Below are 22,812 nucleotides of genomic sequence, written 5' to 3'. Positions count from 1 at the left end.
CCACTATGGGAGCTGGTGGAATTTAAATTCAATTAATTAATTTTTAAAAATGCTAGACTCAGTAATGGTGCCATGAAACTAGGATTGATCATTGTAAAGACCCATCTGGTTCACTAATGTCCTTTAGGGAGGAAATCTGCTGTCCTTACCTGGTCTGGCTTACATGTGGCTTTTGTCACATGTGGTTGACTCTTAACTGCTCTCTGAAATGGCCTAGCAAGCCATTCAGTTGTCAAAGGCAAATGGGATGGACAACAAATGCTGGAGTTGCCAGCAAAGCCTGCATCCCATGAAAAAAGTTTTAAAAATTAGTCAATTATATCATCAGTCACTCCACTTTTATCTGCCTTGTCTTCATCTATACTGTGTTTATGTTTCCAAAGATTGTCTTGTTGTTTTAATACTGATTAACATATTGTGCACGAATTCTAATATAATGTGTTTTTCTTTAGGGACCCATGGGACCAAAAGGCCCACAAGGAGGCGCTGGTGCTCCTGTAAGTTTTACAGCTTCTTGGTATTTTGCTCTTGCCCATTTATGATTAAAACTATGCAACACATTGTACTACCTCTCTTTGAATTTATCATAATGAATATTTATTTTAGATACTTCAGACTTAAAAACTCAAATCAAATGCATGTGTTCATTTTCAGGGTTCTCCTGGCCCCTCTGGAGTTCCAGGCATTACAGGTGAATCTGGTGCAACTGTAAGTATACTTCCAAGCAGCAGTTTCATTTTGTGGCAAATTAAGTAATTTGTGAATCTATTATTTCATATTGATTTTGATTATCTTTTTGTCCGTTTTATTCACTAGGGTCAAGCTGGTCCTCGTGGTCCTCAAGGCGTACCTGGAAAACCTGGTGAGGATGTAAGTATAGATTATTAAAGAAGTAAAATATGAACTGTGACAGCATTTTTAAATGTTGTCAGCTCCTTGAATTACAACTGTTTTAAGTGTCAATCAGATAATATCACTTGTTGCGATGCTTCCCATGGTCCCTCACCCTATCTGAAATTGGTTGTCAATCACATTTTTGCTGCCAAACAAAGGCAATATCTAAAGGAAACAAATTTAAGTTCTGAATAATTGAAAGAAATGTCTGCAAACTAGTGCTGGGCATTCAGATCATTCTTAACTGCAAATTCAGAACTTCACATAGGAATTTATTTGAATCCCTAGTCCAAAATAGAGGTGAGTGACTATGAAGGGAAAAGAAAATTCTAAATTGCCAGAGTTTAGAAATTAGTCCTATCACCTTGATTTTTTTAATAATAAACTGCATACTTCAAAGAATTGACTACTGGTCAAGTCTCCCTGGGGTTTTGCCTTGGAGATAGTTCCATAAATGACCATCTGCAACTTCTTGAGTTTCCTTTTCTCTTTTGTTCCCAAGATAAAGAGCTTGCACTAGAGTATAAGGAAGGATCAAGATGATTCACAATGAGATAGGGTGATAGTATTACTAACACACACATAATTCTTCCCTTTTGTGATTGACAGCATCCGATTTCTTAGAATTTGATTATACATTTACCAAGATAGTCAGAACAAACATCTTTGATCACCTTCTGACTATTAAATGCTAATGGACTCCTATCCTTTGTGAAACAATTCTCCTGCTTTCCTTTTGTAGTTCTGGATGTTTTAAAATCAAAACCATTTTCATCCATTACATCAAAACATGATGTGAGTTGTATATTCCGTGGGCAGAAGCTGTTAAACATGTCCATAGCAATGCATAAAGCCTTACTGGTATTGCCAATGGAAAGCTTAAAAATAACTTGCCAGCATGCAAATCTAACTCTTTTAATTCTTAGCCAGTTGAACAAATAATGTCACAAGTATGCAACTACGAACTAAAGAACAATGCAATGTGTTTCATAATGCAATATGACATTACTAATTTAGATTACTAATCTAAAATGTACATCGTTAAGGATGAGAAAATCCTTGATTCAGTATCCCATCATATAGGGAACTTGCATTTGTAGGTTTCTATGTATTTAGTGCCTTCTCAGAATTGGGCCAGATAAGCATCTTCACTACATTTGCCATCAGGCCTGTTCATTCAGGTCAAGGTTTGCTTATTGTTACACATTATAAAACAACGTAAGTTTCTGGTATTGCATGATATACAATTTTTTTTTAATTAATTAATTAATATTAGAGGTGAATTTGGTCTATGCCAGCAGTGTGAAATGTACTCGTAACGAATCAGCAGCCAATTGTTCACTATGCCTGATCATCTTTCCACTGAAATTCACAAATCAATAGTTCAAACTCTTTTTGGACTCTCATTTCCTAGTCTCACTGTCACTTTCACTTGGTTTGAAATTAAAATACTTTCCAAGCCAGTGGAAAAGAAAAACTGACATGGTGAAAAATCAGCTGCCGATTCTCTATGAGCCTGTTTTACACCGCTGATGTAGGCCAACTTCACCTCATGAAGTTTTTATTTTTGCCATATTTGTCCAAGTTGCTGAAGAAGACGTCCATCATGTTATCCTGACCAACAGAATAGCTAGCCACCTGCACCCACGCAACACCCCCCACCACTGCCGCCACTCCCTCACACCACCGTTCCAGTTAGTGCCATTCTGTAACCAACATTATGTTCACGAGTACAGGATAGATGCAAGTCAAATTTCCCGTTGTAGGGGAACAACCTTAATTCCTCTCTGCAAATGGGTCTGGATAAGATCATAAATGATCCTATGGCTAATCTGGGCCTTATCTGTCCAGCATATAGTTTTAGCAATCTACCCCATTCTACCTCCAAAAGAGATAAATACAACTGTGGCTTGATCTGGAGGACCAAGTATGCATTGAATCCACCAAGTTTCTGTAAATGATGTTATCATTTTGGCACACTATACTGAAAATCTATTCACCTGATGGATATTAAACAATTTGCAAATGTCTAATGTATGAACAATTACTTATTTTGGTAATTGTTAATGCACCAGAAGTAAAAATGTTAACATTTATTTTAGCAAGTATAGAAAAGCAGAGCATGTCTCTCATATGTAAATAGTAATATAATCTATCTAATAGTATAAATATATGTGGATCCCTTCTTTAATTATCATTGTATTAATACTAAGTATTTACTTTTCTCAAATAGGGTGCAAATGGCAGATCTGGCAAACCTGGTGACCGTGGTATTCTTGGATCTCAGGTAAGATTGCAGCATGAGGTAAATATACATGCAATCTACTAATAACATCTGGTTTTGTGCTATCTGACTTGAAGGCACTTCTCCTTCTGCTGAATGCAAATATTTATTACTTTCTTTAACAAGCAGCCACAACAACAATGTCAGATCTTTTCATTTTGTTATTGACTTGTATTTCTGCTTCCTCTTCACAGGGTGCTCGTGGTTTCCCAGGAACCCCTGGTCTCTCCGGCAAGAAAGGACACAGAGTGCGTTAGACATTTTATTTTGATACTTTCGATATCTTTTTTCTACTGTAGTAAATAATTAGTGCTATAATGTTTAACTGACATTTTTTAATATCTTCCATTTCATAACAGGGTTTCAACGGTTTGGATGGAATTAAAGGAGAGCCTGGTGTTACTGGTATAAAGGTAAAACATGCAGCCATGGTCAAATCACAGTAGACTGAGCTGTTAAACATTAATTGGGGACTATGTTATTTGTACAGTAAAAAAGGAATATTCTGTGTACCGACTGTAGCTTTTCAATTTAAAAGCTATATACTTAATTTCATATCAAAAAATTTATAATTATGTTCAGATGTAGTGAACTTCATATTTTTCTGTGTAAGTATGTTTAACCACTTGCTCATTTTGGGTATTATTTCTGCAATTTAAAGTATTAGTGAAAACCAGACATGAGTACGAAACTGGAAATCCCATTTTGTACTCATGCTGGGGGAGATTACATTGGGAAATTAGAATGTCCAGGAAGAGAAAGTACAAATACAGTCCATTTTTGGGGATCCCAGTACACTGAAATCATAAGTTCCCTTATAAAGAACAGGTGTAGAATTTTGTTACCCATATCCCACATTGGAAATCTTCCTGCACTGACCGTTTAGATAAAAATGTTTGAGGGAGGTAGTTCACCCCTTTTTATTCTCACTATTCCTGAGTTGTTCACTGGAGCCTGCTTCCACATTATAATATTGACACATGTAGATCTTTGTTGCTGTATGGGTTTTCCTGGAAATCTATGCTCTTATTTCAGGTCTTTTATGTGGTTCTTTTCCCTAGAGTTCTGCGATACATCTTTTCAGTCCATGTTAGCAATGCTATTGTACTTTGACCAACTAGCCTATTGTATGTCACTGCATCCTAGTAGCAACCACAGCATTCTATTAAATGTGTGTCATAACCAAAATATACCATAAAGTAATGAAAGTCAGAAGCAGTCACTTGCAACTAAAATCATTACAACAAGAGTTCACAAAGCACCTGGGTCAGCAGCTATGTTCTTTACTTTCCATGCCAGTCCTGGAATTAAAGAGTTCCTGGATCCCAAGTGCAAAGCCACCCATGAGGTCTAGACAAGACTGATTCATATCAACCTCTAGTCATACAAATGAAAAAGGGATAAATAATTACAATTTTGCCTAAAATTGTATCTCCCAGGAGTTGGAGCCTGGTTGGAGGATTTCACAGCAATGTACATACAAAAGAAATAATTAAACAGAATAAAACATTAGTGGCTATAACACATGCAAAAAAATGCAGTATCAAATGTGCTCAAAAACTGCTGAATTTGTTTGTTACTCACCGCAGTCGTGAATTGATATGCCAAATGTTCTATCTCCAGACCATATGGAAAAAGTTACTGTTTTATGAGGGCAATGACTCATGCTTTGGCAAAAAAAAACACATTTTAGCTTCACAGCCATGCATATCCCAGTGCAGAAATTAAAAACAGATTTATAACTTTGAGGCCAATGATTGTTTCCATGCAGAACACAAGATAAATTGTACAAATCGAGTGTTGGCTGCTTCATCATGTCTTTAAGGGTTGCAGTGAACAGTCAAAAGCCAAACTTCCTTGCAACTTGCCTCGACATATTTGAAGTAGATATTCAAGTTCATCATAAAACAACCAAAACAATTCTGCAGCAGACATGTCAGATGTTGTTTCTAGGCATATTATTCTCTGGACGGAATCTTCCCAGCTCCACGGAGGTGAGACTGGGTGCAAAGTTGCAAAATAGCATGCTGAGTCAGCAACCTGACGCATTCCCACCTCCGAGTGAGCTTGCCGGAGGCAGGGTCAACATGGATGAAGCTATTCTCCCAGCAGTGACAGGTAGACAATTAGGCCCATTAATGAGGTAATTAGGGGAGAGATGATTGTGCCACCAGGATCTTACCAATGGTGGAAGAGCCCCCGCTGAGGCCAAAGCCCAGAATTAAACAGAAGGCAGCCTCGTAGCAGCAGGCCGGGGGCCATCAATGCCTCCTCTCAATCACCCCAGCACAGTTGTGGGGGTGGGGGGGAAGGGGCTCCCCTTCCACAATGATATCCTGACAGTTGTGGTTGTACGATTTTTAATGTTGCACAATGCTGCAGAGAATGCCTCCATTTTGAGGCGCCCTCACAGTCTCCTGCCTACCTCAGCAGCACCCACCTCTGCCAGTGGGGTTTCCAGCCAGACATTGCTGCGGGCCCTCTGATTGGGCCTCCCACTTCCCTGGTCCGCCAACCGGCCTTAATTAGATGAGGCTCCCGGAGGCGCTTCTCCATTGGTCACCCTCCGGGATGATCATGACCTATGTCCCGCTACAGCCACTTCCGGATTCCAGACCCAGAATTGAGGCTGACATCAGGATTGTGACTCAACCAGGAATATTCAGCCCTCTGTATTTAATGATTTCTGTCAGAAAACTTGATGTTATACATAGAGGAATATCCTACAGGAACCAGAAATGTTTATTTTCTATTGTAAGCACATCTCAGACCATTTATAAAGTTTGCATATCATGATTCTATTGAACCGCCCTTAGAGAATCAAAGATCATGGCAGACAATGTGGATCTGGTATTATCTTTATACTGAATCACATTTCTGACAGTCTGAAGAGACGAATGTTCATTAAGACAACATCCAAATAAACTCTATAAAATCAAACTTTTCTCTGCTTTTGCTTGATAAGGACAAATCCTCTTTTTCTTCCCTACGTTATTTTTATCAGGATTTATTGGTTTAGCTGAGAGGTCTGGAATAAAACTTGGAAAAATTGCTACATAATGTCATCAGAGTCAGGCCCGAGAAACTAATACCTCTAACATTAAGTTTTATAAATCTGATGGTATACACATTATGCAGATTGAAAGTAGCAAATTGCTTTTCAAATGCATGTCATAATTCTCTACTCTGTTATATCCTATTGTTGTCTGGCAGCAGACATAAATGAAATGATATTACCATTTAACCATCACCTTATCAGCATTCTCTTCCTCAAGCTACTGAGGAAATGGTGTATAGTCCAACTCCACTTGATTTAACGTTGCTTAATTCACATTATCTGACAATTCAAATTTTTTAGTACTAAATTTACAGTTGACTGTGCGATTTACTTTGCTTCATTCAAATTATTAGGTATTTTCAATTTTTTCCATCAAAAGATGACATTGGTTTTATCAGGATTAAACTGTCAATGGACCACCTCTGCTACTGAACATGAGGAACACTTAGCAACCCCTGTAAACAGAGGCTAAGTCATTATTATTGGAGTAGTTTTTCCACTACTGTCTGAACAGTGAGCATGTACATTTCTCAATGTCTAGAAGCACTGAACAAAGCAAAGTTTTCTTGATTATGTTTGTTTCAAGCTGGCCAGTCATCAGACAATGAAATATTTTACATTTCGTTTTGCACAAATTAAAGAATAGAATCTTTGTTATCAGGTAAGGTTAGAATATATCACCCATTCAAGTTTAATTGTTACACAGGTTTTCTTGTGTAATTAATATTGTAAAAAGCAACAAATAAAAATAAATATTGTTTTCATGTTCTTCCAGGGTGAAACTGGTAACCCAGGATCAAATGGTAGTCCTGGACTCGTGGTATGTGTTCCTTCATTCAAAATGTAAAAATAGTTATGATCACACTGTGTAATCCTTAAAGATAACTTTGTACACAATGACATATATAATGTTTAAAACTACATTGCCTAAGCAAAATAAAAACATCCGTTTTGTTTTGCTAACAGGGTCCTCGTGGTAGTCCAGGTGAGAGAGGCCGTTTTGGAGCTTCTGGCCCAACTGTGAGTTTCAAGTTTTTAATATTAACTCAATTTCACTTGCTAGTGCTCCCAGTATGGAGCCTCGCCCAACAAGAGGCAGATCAGACAATTGGGCTTGGTGGTCACCTCAGCTGATTCACAGCCCTCTCATTTTTGTACTTATTCATTGCCAGATCTGCCTTCCCATTGAATGATGCCCTACACTGAGGTCACCAATAATATTTTTAAACATTATTAAATATATACCATTAAAAATAGGTCTCGAAGATTATTTTTAAAATATTGCAAATGTTTTACTTTTTTTAATGTTATATTGTAAACTGTTCTGGCACTTTCATGAAAGCATTTATTTTATTGTCTACATTTATCATCAATTTGATACCTATTGATAGTCTGTCTTGTAGGATTGAGCATTCTTAGGTTTTTGTAAATTTATTAATGCAATTGTTGTTTTTCCTTTAAGGGTGCCCGAGGCAGTGATGGTATGCCTGGACCTGCTGGCCCTCCTGTAAGTATGCCACTTGCATATTATTAAATGAATCTTAATCCATCAGTTAATCAGCAAATATGCAATTATGAACAAGTTATAAGAGTGATTCTGCAATCCGCTGCCCCCCCCCCCCCCCACCCCAGTGGGGAGCCACAGTCTCTGGGAAAGCAAAGGATGACTACTGGGCAATAAGGGCTATCCACTGACAAAAAGACTGTTGACTCTGTTGCGCAACCCATGCACATCTGCGCAGCTTGCAAACGATGTAACCTTGCTGAATTGTAATAGGGTAGACCTTTCGGGTGCTGAAACAATGTTTCCGCTTCCTGGACAGCTCTGGAAAAGCCCTATAGTACTCAACAGAGCAGGTGTCAAGATTCGTGGTGGTCTGCTGCATGCTGCACAACTTCGCCTTCATAGGGGCACAGACCCTGCCACCAGCTATACTGTGGCCAGTTGAGGAGCAGGACGAGAGGAGGAGGAGCAGGAGAATGAGGAGGAGCAAGAAAAACAGGAAGAGGCAGCACAACCACATTCTGCTCAGGTTATCTGTGATCAACTCAACCAAATGCAATATCAGTAACTGCAAACCAATTCCCCATTCACGAACACTCCCCCATCTTACCTTCCCTCAGTCACTTAACATCACAGCATCCACTGGGCACAATGCAAGAATAAAATTCATCACAAAAAAAACAAATTTATAAATGAAATCATGCCATATTGCATACAAAAGTCAACTAATGACTCTTGTGCATTCCCGTAGTGTCTGTCTTCCCTGTGCCTTTGCCTATCCTAGTGTTCCCACCAAGTGCTACCCCAGTGACTGCAGCATGGCTGGTGGAAGGCTGCTGACTTTCACTAGGGCAGACTGCAAGTAGCCTTGCTGGATGCCCTTGAGCAGCTTTGGGCCTAGAATACCTGACTGCGGACTGCAACATCTCGACGTGGATGGCAGCAGTCTGGGCTGGCTGGCTGACAGGGCACTGGTGAACTGGCAGGAGTGGGAGAATGAATACTGTCTTCCTGCAAGAGGAGAGCAGGTTTGTGCTGCATGAAGCCACTGTCGCTCCCGCACACAGGCACCTCAGAAATCTTAGTAATATGTTAGAGGACAGATTGCTGGAATGCTGTGAGACCCTGAAAGCCCCTTTAAGCATTGTAGTCCACAATCATGATGGCAGCTAGCCGACCTTGCACAACAGCAGTCTGAGCTTCCATTGGTCATCAGATGCTGCATCATGGTTGAGTTCACAAGTGTTCTCTTGTAGTTGTCCACCACTTCCATGTTGAAAGAGATGGGCTTTTAGCTCATGTAAAACCCTGTGCCAAGTTGTGCTGGACTCTTCTATGCTCTTTGACATTGACCACAGGCTTTCTGAACCCGAGGTAGCCACAAGTCACATCCACTTTAAGGAGCACAGGCTAGCTTTAAGTACTGCAGGCCAGCTTTAAGTGGCGCCAGCCACTCATGATATTGACTCTCTTCTATGTTTCTATGAATCCAGCCATTCAACGCACAGTTCACATTGGCTAGATGCTGAAATCGTTGAAATAAGTGGGGAGGCGGTGGCGTACTGGTATTGTCACTGGACTAGTAACCCAGAGACCCAGGGTATTGCTTTGGGGACATGGGTTCGAATCCCACCACAGCAGAAGGTAGAATTTGAATTCAATTAATAAAAAAAAATCTGGAATTTAAAGCTAGTCTAATGATGGCCATGAAACCATTGTCAAAAACCCATCTGGTGCACTAATGTCCTTTAGGGAAGGAAATCTGCTGTCCTTACCTGGTCTGGCCTACATGTGACTCCAGATCCACAGCAATGTGGCTGACTCTTACATGCCCTTGAAATGGCCTAGCAAGCCACTCAGTTCAAGGGCAATTAGGGATGGGCAATAAATGATGGCCTGGCCTGCGACGCCCACATCCCATGAAAGAATTTTTAAAAAGCAGGCAGCTCTAAGTTGGCATGCTGCCTGCATTGCAATCAATGAGCACAGGTTAATTGCACATCACAGTACTGGACCCATTTTCAGGATGCTATTGAATTTTGCCCCCAATATCATCAGTGCATCAGCATCTACTTTTGTATAGTCTGGCACTGTGCATTAATAATATGAAAAAGTGACATACTAATGATAAGTTAGTTTATGTTACATGATTTCCATTAAAGCTACTGTGCATGGTATAATATGAGTAGATAGGTACAATGCTGGAACAGTATCTCTCCAGTTACTGATGCTTAAACTATAATCAGCAGAAAAACAAGTCCACTGCAATACCACTGAATTGATTTTGATGGAGGTTTTATCTATTTCCCAATTTACTACAGTTTTCATCAGTATTAGCATAGAAGTTGCTTCTGTAGACAATTGATAAAGCATGGAACCACATGGTAAATTCTGCGATAAAATGAGCATAAAAAGCAAACCATTGATATTTACAATTTATTTTCTGTACAGGGAGCCGTAGGTGCAAATGGTCCCCCAGGCTTCCCAGGCAGTCCTGGTTTCAAGGTAACGGTTGACATTTTATAATGGTACAAAAAGTGAATGCAGAGCAACATTATTTAAAAGTGAACATGTAATATCACAAAAAATATAATTTACAGTTTGGGATATTATTGCATTTCTAACCATTGAAAATTATGAGAATGCTCTAAATAAGCTATTTACCAATTCATTGTATCTGTCACAATTCAGTATTCAAATTTCTGAATATATTAGTAGTTACCATATGATTTAAAATGCTTAAAAGTCTAACCATGACTCCCATTCACAAACCCCAGTTGTAGAACAGGTGTTTCACAACCAATTGCAACAATTGTTTAATTGTTTGAACATAATTCTACACAGACCAAACACTTACATTTGTTACACAAATGCCAAATTTATTGTATTCAGTATTGTGTTAAAGTAAATATTGTATAATCTTGAGATACAAATTACATAAGTAAAGTAGCTCTGCAGCTTTTATTTATAGTTACATGTCCAACTCTAGATAAGGCAAGTGCAAACAAGAACAATCATTGAGCTCATTTTATCTTTATGCTAGTCACATAGGGACTATTTTGACTAAAGTCTCCGTAAACCTGCGGGTATAATAGTTAGTAGCTGTAAGTAGGCATCTATTTATAAATTGGATGTCTCACCCATATCCTGCCCTATTTGGACAGCTCTGATGTCACAAGAGTTCAGAAACTTAGTGATATTAAAGGCACAAAACTCACAATTTTACAACATTCCTGAGAAAACATGGGAAGGTGAACAGAAGTACCTTGATTATTATTCAAACTAAAATTATGCTGGATTATCAATAACTAATTTAATTGATATGCCTACCTTAAGACATTTTGCCTACCAAAAAATCGTTGCACCCATAGCTTATTTCAGAAAGTAAAATAATACCATCAAAATGAACTTATTGATTATTTAGTGAAGTCCCAAAGAATGGTGTGTTTTTAAGCATTTCAAAATCATGGTTTGGTTTTCATAGCACCGCAAATTTGATCGGCCAGTACTCAGAACTGCCTTTAGTCAAAGAAATACATATATTATATGATTTTAAAGAAATGTCAGTGTGCATTATTTGTGGATAAGAAGAAAATTAAAAGTACTCTTTTCTTCATTTTTATTCCAAATAGCAACCTATAATTAGATCTAACAAATTAACTTATTGAACTTGAGCAATATCGTTATATAGTTTCCTGCCATTGGCTTGATCATTAGGTATCATTTAATTTATATTACAGATTAAAGTCAAAAGCACACCCATTTTATAATTAATTTCAATTTTGAACTAGAATGACAATCATTCAGGTGTTCTAAAAGTTGCAGCTTGGTTGTTAAAAAGCCAAAAGGTTCTCCACAAACTGAATGTAAATAAGAACAATAAAATGATAACTTATTTATTTTAGCACCAAAAAATTTTAATTAAATATCCACGCTTCACAGAACATCAATTGAAATGATTCATAAATAGTTTCTGAATTTATTTAGATAGGATTTAATGTAGTTCCCATTCCATTTGTTTAACTAGCAGGCATAGATTTAAGATAAGGGGCAAGAGGTTTAGAGGGGACTTGAGGAACAAATTTTTCAGTCAGAGCGTGGTTGGAATCTGGAACACACTGCCTGAAGAGGTGGTAGAGGCAGGAACCCTCACAACATTTAAGAAGTATTTAAATGAGCACTTGAAACGCCATAGTATACAAGGCTACAGGCCAAGTGCTGGAAAATGAGATTAGAATAGTTAGGTGCTTGATGGCCAGCACAGAAATGATGGGCCGAAGGGCCTGTTTCTGTGCTGTATAACTCTATAACTCTATGACCTTCCTTATTTAAAACAATTAGAATTAAAATGCGCCATTGCTGAACAGAATCAGACTATCTCACTTTGTATTGTTCAGTAATCATGTGTTAGTCGGAGAAGATTATAAAGAAAGTTAGTTTTGTGCTGGATGTACTTATACTGTATCAATTAGCTTTTAGCACATTAATAAGTACAACATACATGTGGTAACAACCTATGTTGAATACACAATTTAATTTTCTTTTATCTCTGCATAACATAGGGTGAGCTTGGACCAGCTGGTGCTCGTGGTCCATCTGGTGCTCAGGGCCCTAGAGGTGAGCCTGGTTCTGCAGGTATAATTGGGCCAGTGGGTCTTCCTGTAAGTACTTGTGCTAACAATATCATTATTACATCTTGAGATATGATTTGACCTAATCAGCAAAATTGCACCTACTATATTCATATTTTTATTCTAATCCTAGGGTAATGCAGGTTCCAATGGACTAACTGGAGCAAAGGGTGAAATTGTAAGTATATATGGTACACCTATGTAGTGCTTTCATAAACTGCCTCATTGATAAATCCACTTATATTTTAAAATATAAAATGTTTGTCTTGTTTTTTTTTACATAGGGTACTCCAGGTGTTGCAGGTGCTCCTGGTTTTCCAGGCCCACGTGGTCTCGCTGGCCAATCTGGAGCAAGTGGTCCTGCAGGTCTTCGGGGGATGCCTGTAAGTAAAATACATAATCCTATATTAAAGCAATTGTCATAAATAATCCCTTCATGGATTGTAACAATGGAATTTTACTGAAGTTATAACTAAATTTCCAATAAACTTGTTCTTTTGTAAACTTCCTGCACAGGGTGATCCAGGTGTCCCAGGTGTCAAGGGTGAGACCGGTTCCAAAGGCGAGTCTGTAAGTACTTTTTAATTTGACATGCATTTAATATTTTAATTGTATATTTTCTTTCATATTTTTGATTACCATTGCTCATGCCTGCACCTTTTTGCTGCAAAACCAGGGTGATGCTGGCCCAGCAGGTGTTGCTGGTTCATCTGGTGAAGAAGGCAAGAAAGGTCCTCGTGGTGAAACAGGTTCTCAGGGGCCTGCAGGAGCTCCAGGTGAAAGGGTGAGGTTAATTTTACATTGTAAAACTTACATTGACATATTACTGAATTATATTTACAGGTCTTCACTTTTTTTGAAACAAATCAATAACTAATGGTGACTTTGTCATAATGTTTACAAAGATTTAATGAAATAGTAAAGCTTATATCTATTGTTTCTAATTAGAAAATTCCAAGCAAGACAGTTCTGATCAAATAAATCTTGGATTATTAAGCGATTCAGGATATCATGCATTTGTGTCTGATACTATTAATCATTATAACTTATTAGGATAATTTTTACAAAGTTCTAATGTGCTGATCATGAGTTTTGTGTGGGACAATCATATCGATACAGAATGGGCCATAATAGTTTTGGCTGTATAACATTAGTCCATGTACTTTATAATAATTATATATATATAAATTAATTGTGTAGTAAACAACATTAAGATAAATGAGAAAATATTACATCTGCATTACAATTGTTTGCTGATAACTTCCCAGCAAGTTAACACATTCACAGTTCATTGAGTCCCATGGGTAAGATTTTCAGCTTTTTCTCTCATTTCCTTTGCAGGGTTCCCCTGGTAACCGTGGTATCCCAGGGCGCGATGGATCAGTTGGTGGCATGGTAAAGTTTGTTTTGTTATGATTAATGCATCAAGTTAAAAATTGAAAACATGTAGTTATATTTTCTACAGTGATATTTTCTCCATATGAAATGATGAGAATGGCACATTTATATGTAGTGTTCAGAATGGTGCTACCATATTTTCTATTTCATCACTAGGGTCTACCTGGCAGACGGGGTGAAACTGGTCCACCTGGTATCAAAGGGACTTCTGGTGACATTGGACGTCCTGGTGAAAGTGGTATCACTGGTCCACGGGTGAGTGAAATTGAAACAACTACAATAGCAATAGGCCTAATTGTATTGCATAGAATTAAAATTTTGTTTAGTAATATTTATCTTTTACTTATATACTTTTAAACTTCATATAATGTTTATACTTTCTTAATTTGATATACTGCTGCAGTTTATCATGTTAATTAATTGTAATTGAAATTTTAGTAGAAGCTCCAAGAATTATGTTGTAGACAATAGAAAATATTTCATTATCAAAAGGTACTGTGTAACTTAGACATTTTTCATCAATACATCTTCAAGAGAATGAAGTGTCACTGATTTTGTTTTTCTTATTTCTTAACTTGGAGCTGGTGTTTGATTTGTTTTACTAACTATATCTGTTGAGCACTTTTAGGAGCAACACATTTCTGTTTTCACAGATGGGATTGTCATCACCCCTAATTAAAATTAATCTTTGAGAGTTTTTAACGACTACATGAAAATGAATGGACTTCAATGAAAATATAAAATAAAGTATCTAGTTGTACACATGATAGAATGACATCTAAAGTGGTTTTACTTTCAATATTTATAGGGTCATATTGGACAACCTGGTAGAACTGGTGCTATGGGAAATCAAGGTGTTCCAGTAAGTTTTCTCACCTTACAATAATGTGTTATTTTTTCAGGGTCTCGTAGGTAGTGCTGGCATTATAGGTGCTCCAGGCAAGTCAGGTCCTCCTGTAAGTTGATTTTGAGGTTTTCTGCTCCCCATTCTTGACAGCTTATTCAATCTAAGTGAAGGTTTGAATTAAGCATGGCAAATTGCATGGGGATACTACATTAAAAATGTTGCAGAACATTTAAAAATGAAAAGGCTTCAATTGTTAGGTTTTGCTAACCTTAAAGGTAACAACTTTTTTATTAGCAATTAAAATAATATATTAATATAGGTGCAGTAACTGCAAACACTGTGCCGTATAGTTATACTAACAATTACTTATTTATGATTTAATAATATTGCATACTTATTACTACTTAACAAAAGCTATGTCTAGTAACATGAAATCATATAATAATTGTACAAGAAACCTGCCTCCTACACAAAGACTGCACTTCATAATTACTACCGTAATTCAAATATATAATTGTGTTATATTAATCATTTATTACCTAAAATAAACCCATATCCATATTTTATGCATACACGTTTAAGCATTATACATATGATATATATCATAGAATGCTAAATGAAGTCTCTTAAATATAACTTTGCAGTGACTGTCAGTACACAAGGAGTTCAACGTAGTTAAATAAGGTTTAGCTACATAGAAGGCAAAATGTCAGAATAATGTGCTTATGAAAATATTGGCATTCAGTCTATTAGAAAGGAGCAGCCATATGACAACATTTTGAATGTTATATTAAAACTTAATTATGTGTTCAACACGAAGAATTCTGAGCCATGTTGATTAAGGGTATCAGCCATCGCAATACAGCTGTAGCAGTTTAGTTTGATTCAGTTGCAGTCGTTTTATGTATTACTGTCCGGTCATAATTAGAGTGTTATTCAGATTATATTATCATAATTTAATTATCAGTATTTCAGACCAATATATAGACCAGTAGATTAAAGTTATAAATCCTGCTGCAATTTACATATTACTGGAGATAATATCATAGAATAAGTAGTAATCATTGACATCTTCCTCAATTGATTTTCATGTTGTGTTGTTCAGATCACAATTTTCTTCGATGTGTAATGTGATCCTGAAAATATTAAAGCATACTAATGTTAGATTCGTGCTTTATACTACAATACCAACTACTGTGGAATTAAAAATGAATAACAAATGCAGAGTATTCACTCAAATGTTTTTGCAATTAATAACATGCATGGAAGTAAACAATAAACCAAAGCACAATTAATTGAGCTTTATGCAAAAATAATCTGCAGTAACTTGTGAAGAGCAATGTTTCATTGTCTAAGATCATACATTTTAGGGCCTATCTGGTGAAGAAGGTCGTACTGGTCCCCCTGGTGCTGCTGGCCCAAGAGGTCAGGCTGGTATGATGGGCTTCCCTGGTCCAAAGGGTGCTAGTGTAAGTGACACAAATACATTTTTATCAGTAAATAAATTATAAATTTTTAAATATTTTGTCTTAACATTTTTTGAGTCGCCTTTACAGTGGATCTATAAGTACCATTTTTATTATTGAAATTATTTGAATGATTTTTAAATAAATTTTTCCTTAAAAACTTTTGATATTCTATTAATTTAAACAAAATAATTTCTATTGCAGTCAATTTCTTTGTGTTTTCTGAATTGTAGCTTTGACACTCAAAGGAGAGCTTTAGTTAGACAAACAATAAGAAGTGATTGGCGATTGATTCTACTCTTAAACAACTGCAAAACGTGTTGTCATTCTTTAGTGGCTTGTACATTTGACGCATCAGCTGTTTGGATTTTGTCTGAGTGATGTTTATGTGCCGGCTCCCTGCATTTACATAACTAAAACCAGTTCCTGTAGCCAAATGGCAGAATTGATAGCTTTAACAATATAAATGCAGGGAGCTAGTATATAGATGCCAACTCTAACAGTCTCAATAACAGAAGCTCTAAATGTGAAAGCACTGTTTGCTTGTTCTGCACTAGCTCCAAATATTATCTAGGATCAATCTCCCAATTTTAGGTCAAGTTAGATAAAATATGAGCTAGTTTGAATAATCATTCATTTAGATGAGTTCAAACATGATTCTTCAAAGTGCCAAAGATAAAAAGAAACCTTGTAATGGAGTCGTAACTTATTCTTATTACAATATCTACTTTATTTCCCAGGGACAACCTGGTAAACCTGGTGAGAGAGGAAATGTTGGTTCTGCTGGTCCAAGGGTATGTTTAATGTCATTAGATCTGCAATGGTTTCAACAGTATTGCTTATTTAATGTTCTGTATAAAGTCAATACATAATACACTCGAGCATCAATGGGCTGAATTTTTCCAGGAGTATCAGGACCCCTCTGTTAGGACCAAATGGGGGTCCCAAGCTTGCACGTGCCAGCAGCAAGACCACAGAGCAGTCTTCCCAGAGGCAGCCTCCTAATTGGCCGCCACCACACTCGCAGCCCAATTAAGGATGGCTGGAAGCTCTCGAGGCTCAGCGGCCCCACCAAGAGAGGTGGGCACTGCTGAAGAAAGTCAGAGACTGCAAGGGTGTCTCAATATGGAGGTGCCCTCGGAGGCCAAAATTTAAGCAAAAATGTCAGAGAGATCAAGTCGGTAAGCCCCTCGGATTAGAAGGGTAACCCCTCAGCGGAAGTGCTTGGCTGCGTGTGCAATCTTTCCTGCTGGCAGCCTTCCTTTTTGGGCATGGGGCCTTCAGTTCTGATGACACCCTCTGGCCTTCCACTGGGAGGCTGCCTCCATGGAACTGGTGGTGTTCGCATGTGGCAAATGCTGTAAAATCACCCCTAATTGGGGCATTAAGTATGTAAATTGGTTGTCTGCCTCTATTCAGCAGGCAGCCGATCCGTTTCCCATGCCACCCCTGGCAAACTTGCCTGGAGGCAGGAATGTATCAGGGAACCATCCAGACATGGCTAGCCCCTATTTTCTGGGCACCACCCCCTGCCTCCCCCACAAAACGTTTTCAAGCCCACCATCACATGGCCAGGAAAATTCAGCCCAATATGTCTATTTAGTTACTTAAAGTAAGAATGTGCTTTTTAGAACCATTTAAGGGTAAAAGCTGCTGTTGTGATGTTGGCAGAAAAACATTTGTTTTCATAATGTTTCTCGATCCATTATTTTATCAGAGAGTTAACCCATTTTAAATAAAAGGGTTAATTCCTGCATTAAAATAGCACAAGACCATTGCATGGAATATTGAAGCAGTCATCAGCAACTTCCAGCCTTTAACATCTGATCTATGTTGACTATGTAACAAATTCCACCAATATTAATGATTGTCACTTGAAGATAATTTAACCGCATTTACTAGGAATGGAAATATAGGAATTACTATACCTTGATTTCAGTGGAAAGTAAAATCGAGCAGGGTGTAAAACAGACAGGCAATCGTTTTCCAGTGGGCGGGTTAGGTTACATTACCCCCCACCCAGGCATTTTAATCCTGCCATGAAAAACAGGCATTCAAATTCTAATGTGTCTTCTGAAAATCTATTGTCCACTATTTTAGTGAAGAAATCAACTGATTTATTTCAAATGGGTTCATGGCTCAACTAAAACAGTAGAGGGAGGAATTTCAGATAATTACATTAGCATTCATATGCAATATTTCATGGTATAATTCAATGCTATGGCCCTATTTGTCTAAAAAGGTGAACTTTGCCTTAACATTAGGCCACTTAGACAATCAAAAGATAACATGCCCAAAAACAGAAGAGTCTAAAAGCTGAATTAGACTTTCAACAGGACTATACTTGAGAAGAAATTTAAGAATATATATTGCTGTTCTCAGAGGCAATCTGGTAACTTTTTTTTCCATACACAAGAAGCTTACATTTCAGAAGTCTATCATCCTTCAATTACACAAAATAGTCATGCACATTAAGTGGGAACTTAAGATAAGCAATGATTGGATGCGGATGGCGTGAGAGGTTACCAAATAGTAGAGCTGATTTTCAATTTTGACCGGAAATGGATATTGCTGTCTGCAGTGAACCCATGGCACCCATCTAAGGCCGCATTCACAAGGCCCGAATTATTTTCCAGTTCCAGCCTTATTTGAACTTTACAAGTAAGCTGCAGGAGTGAAAAGGGCACAGATTGCCGATTTCAGATTGCGGAAAATTGTCAGCTTCCACACAGAGTGGCTAGCAAGTAGGTTCTGGTTCTTCTGATCTTACATAACCTTAAAAATAAAACATTCCTTTTCTTGGCCTTTCTATGGACCGTTAGTTAGGCCCCTCAATGTCTGGCACAGCTGGGATTAGTATGCATGGTACATACTTCACCCCTATTTAAATTTACCTTACAGTCGGCATCCTGAAACCCTGACTTACGTCTTTAAATAACCTGTCACCAATTGTGGGTGAAAAAGGCTGGACAGCTATTTAAAAACCTGCTTGAAGATTGAACCAGGTGGACAAATTGTTGTCCAAGCTGCCCTTCGGGTTTTCCTCTGCTAGTCACTTGCTTCTCAGGCAAGGAAGGAGGAGCCAACAGTTAAAAAACGCTCCCAATGAGTGCGATGAAGAGCATTAATTGTTAATATTTTTTTGATCTGTTGCTCGTAAATAAAGTTTGTTTGGGAATTATATAGAAAGCAAAGAATAAAATACAACAGGGCAGAATTTGAGATTTATTACATTTATTACAAAACTGTGTAAGTCTGTAGATGATTCTCCATTTCTGGAGAAAGATGTAGCAATAGAGCTGAGTCTCCAATAAAGTCAATAACAGAGCAGCAGGCCATTGTATAAGATATATGGGCAGGATTTTATGCTGCCTTTGGAGATGGCATGGAGGTGGGGGAGGCAAACAAAATGGCAAGTGGTGCCATTCCTGACATTGTCCTGGCCCCCTGCCATTTTGTCTGGGGTGGGTAAGGCCAAGGACAGCCACCTGCCCTAGGCCAATTGAGGCACTTAAGTGGCTTCCATTCCAATTTTCTGGAGGGTAGACGGGCTCGTCGCCACATGGAGATGCTGCCAGGTGAGACATGACAGTTTTCTAGCTGCCTCAGGGGATCTCTCCTTTAGGGGAAATCCATGGACCCCCAAGGGAGCCGCCGTGTCAATGGCTTTCCCCACCCCAGCAAGACCCCGCCCTTCTCCCACTCTCACCAACCACTCCCCCTACCCAGTTGCAGAGGCCTGCCTGACTGGTTCCGGAGAATCCGCCCCCACTCACCTGTCCCCGAGTCTCCAATATCTTTGGTACTGGCCACCACTCCCGATGGCGCTGACCATACTGCACAGCTCATCCCTTAATGAGACTGTGTCCCTGACAGCGGTCAGTTAATTGGCTGCTCGCCATTAAATTACAATGGGGGGCCAATGGAGGGCCGAGGTGGGTTCTTCCCCCACCTTCCAGCCCATCACTAGGACTCCCATTGCCGGAATAAAATCCAGCCCTAAAGTCAGAAGAATCTCCAAAAATGGCAGGCACAAGATGCAATTAACCTAATTGTTCTGAATGTTACATGCAGTATGAAGAATGCAGACAAGGCAGTAAGTTGTGTTTTTGATGTAAGTAATAGCACTGACAAGATTTTCTTCTGATCCCTTTGTCTTTCAGGGTGCACCTGGCAAAGATGGTGAAATTGGAGCACAAGGTCCTGCTGGTGTTGCTGTAAGTAGATAATTGCAAGCATAAAACTACGTTACTGGTTTTAGATACAAAACCAGGCCATAAAATGATGCTGTATGAATATTAATTGATGAATGCTTAATATATTCATATGCAATTCCTTTTTCTTTACTTTAACAAAGACTTTAACCAACTTAAAATAAATGGGTTAATGCCTAGATTTAAATCAAGGATACTAGAATTGGACATAGTGTATTAGAGTGTTTGCATATTAATAGTCACACAGTTTAATTTTAGAATCTTAGTTTTTATAAAGGCTGTTACTTTAAAATTTAAAAATGTTTTCTTCATGCAACCTTAGCAGGTATTAATATACCAGTAGATGTTTTATAGCAGCTAAACTAATAAATGTATGTAATTGACTTTTAAGATTTATGCAATAGAAAGTTTTAAATGGCAATATTATTTCAGAGTAAATTAATTTACTTCTTTTGATTATCACATATATTGTAGATATAAATTTGACAAGTGCACTCAGCAATTTGGTCAGATAAACAATTTCAGTGTTATTATTTAGGGTCCTATGGGTGCAAGAGGTGAATCAGGTCCAGCTGGCAGTTCTGGCTTCCAGGTATGTCTCTAAAATTGAATATCCTTTTTGTACTAGATGCAATAGTAGAACCTTGTTGAATTATAATACTTTTATAGGTAACAGCACAGTAAAATGGGACATATGGGAGGTGGTGGCATAGTGGTAATGTCACCAGACTAGTAACCCAGAACCCTGGGTTAATGCTCTGGGGACATGGGATTGAATCTTACCATGACAGATGGTGAAATTTGAATTCAATTAATAAATCTGGAATTAAAAAGCTGGTCTAGTGGTGATCATGAAACCATTGCTGATTGTTGTTCACTAGTGTCCTTTAGGGACTGAAATCTGCCACCCTTACCTGGTCTGGCCTACATGTGACTCCGGATCCACAGCAATGCGGTTGACTCTTAAATGTCCTCTGAAATGGCCTAGCAGGCCACTCAGTTGTATCAAACTGCTACAAGAACTGTAGCGGTTCAGGAAGGCAGCTCCCCACCACCCTCTCGAGGGCAATTAGGGATGGGCAATAAATGCTGGCCTAGCCAGCGATGCCCACATCCCCTAAAGGAATATAAATATGTAAAACAATCCTGTAAATTTTACTATAAAACACAAATAGGTTGCAATTGGTTTGTGTACAGGTATAAATTTAAAATAAGTGGGTTTCTACAAACACTAGGCCAATGGATGTTCATACATTTGTGTTAACATATGGCTTACTAGCATGCAGCTTTATTTCAATGCAAAAAAAATCTTATAGCAATTGTATTTTAATCAATTTTTCCAAATTTGATGTTATGGCTGACTGGGGAGTTGTTACAGTCACATAGTTAATAGTATTAATTCTACGGTGTCAGCATTATCTTGCAAGTGCTGAATTAGGAAATTACAAATATCCCATTACTGGTGAGGTAAAAGCACCTGGTATTGATTTTGAACACACTGCGAGGGATTGCAGGCTGTAGTTAGAAGAGGTTGCAGTTGGCTATCTATCTGAAGTTCATTTAAAACCCATTAAGTGAATCTTAGTTCCCCCAGGATATAGTATTTTGTGTTTTGCCAATCAAATAAAACAGATGTATTACTGCTAAATGTAATTCTTGCATTAAAGCAGTTTGTTCTTGAAGTAACAATAAAGGGGCATTTTCTAAGTGTTAAATATGGTTGACAGTTGATTGATGATAAATTCTCCTCTTGGCTAAATAGATTTGAAATATTTCTCATTTTATTAACTTTAATCATGAACAGCATGCACTAATTTCAAGTCTTACAAGTAGAATTATTGTCAATAATATTATTATACAAACATTTAACATACTCATAGCAAGTTCCTCTCTTTGTTAAAATAAATGGATTAATTCTTATATTAAAATAGTAGAGGGAGGAAGTTGGTATAAACAAGTCAAGCAACTCATACATCAACATCTCCAGCAATAATTTCTGCAATTTAATACTTTTAAAATTTGGTATAGTTACTGAGAAGAATGTAGTATGAAGTAAATTTCCAAAATATTTATTTTTCTATTCTTAGACAATAGAAGATTTTATAAATGCGCACTATTAGCTTTGTATGCCAGTTGCACATGATTTTACAATGAATTAAAATCCCTTTTATCTGGTATTACAATCATAATGTGCTAATGTCTAGCATATTTTCTGTTATTTTAGGGAATCCCTGGTCCTTCTGGTGCAGCTGGAGAACCTGGTAAACCAGGTAATCAGGTAAGGGAAACAATCATCTGCTCATACCATGGGAGACAAAATATGAGAAATAACTTGTATGATCTATATGTTTGAAGTTGTATAATCTGAAAGTTATGGTACAAAATACTGCAAATAATGAACTTTGAAATAACTATACCACCCTGCCCCCACTTTATGGAACAGGCACTGGACAGAACAAGCCTGTTACCTGCTCAGTGAGCTTCACTGGAGGTCTGTACCACTTTCATGATTGAGC

The 22,812-nt window shown here is 37.8% G+C and overlaps 1 protein-coding gene across 1 annotated transcript in view; it reads left to right on the top strand.

Moving 5' to 3' along the window:
• col1a2 (collagen, type I, alpha 2) overlaps window positions 1–22,812 on the top strand; it is a 59,866-nt gene that overhangs the window by 11,387 nt on the left and 25,667 nt on the right. Inside the window, exons 7-29 of the mRNA XM_068009944.1 lie at window positions 453–497; window positions 655–708; window positions 817–870; window positions 3,128–3,181; window positions 3,373–3,426; window positions 3,538–3,591; window positions 7,012–7,056; window positions 7,203–7,256; window positions 7,699–7,743; window positions 10,192–10,245; window positions 12,303–12,401; window positions 12,505–12,549; window positions 12,656–12,754; window positions 12,888–12,941; window positions 13,048–13,155; window positions 13,713–13,766; window positions 13,926–14,024; window positions 14,578–14,631; window positions 15,987–16,085; window positions 16,823–16,876; window positions 20,246–20,299; window positions 20,835–20,888; window positions 22,521–22,574. Of these exons, the coding sequence (XP_067866045.1) occupies window positions 453–497; window positions 655–708; window positions 817–870; window positions 3,128–3,181; window positions 3,373–3,426; window positions 3,538–3,591; window positions 7,012–7,056; window positions 7,203–7,256; window positions 7,699–7,743; window positions 10,192–10,245; window positions 12,303–12,401; window positions 12,505–12,549; window positions 12,656–12,754; window positions 12,888–12,941; window positions 13,048–13,155; window positions 13,713–13,766; window positions 13,926–14,024; window positions 14,578–14,631; window positions 15,987–16,085; window positions 16,823–16,876; window positions 20,246–20,299; window positions 20,835–20,888; window positions 22,521–22,574 (1,440 nt within the window). The remainder of the gene's footprint in view (window positions 1–452; window positions 498–654; window positions 709–816; window positions 871–3,127; window positions 3,182–3,372; window positions 3,427–3,537; window positions 3,592–7,011; window positions 7,057–7,202; window positions 7,257–7,698; window positions 7,744–10,191; window positions 10,246–12,302; window positions 12,402–12,504; window positions 12,550–12,655; window positions 12,755–12,887; window positions 12,942–13,047; window positions 13,156–13,712; window positions 13,767–13,925; window positions 14,025–14,577; window positions 14,632–15,986; window positions 16,086–16,822; window positions 16,877–20,245; window positions 20,300–20,834; window positions 20,889–22,520; window positions 22,575–22,812) is intronic.

Source organism: Heterodontus francisci, chromosome 2 (genome assembly GCF_036365525.1).
Source record: "Heterodontus francisci isolate sHetFra1 chromosome 2, sHetFra1.hap1, whole genome shotgun sequence".
NCBI lineage: Eukaryota > Metazoa > Chordata > Chondrichthyes > Heterodontiformes > Heterodontidae > Heterodontus > Heterodontus francisci.
The sequence above is the reverse complement of the archived record's forward strand: the minus strand, read 5'-3'. Positions and strand labels throughout refer to the sequence as shown.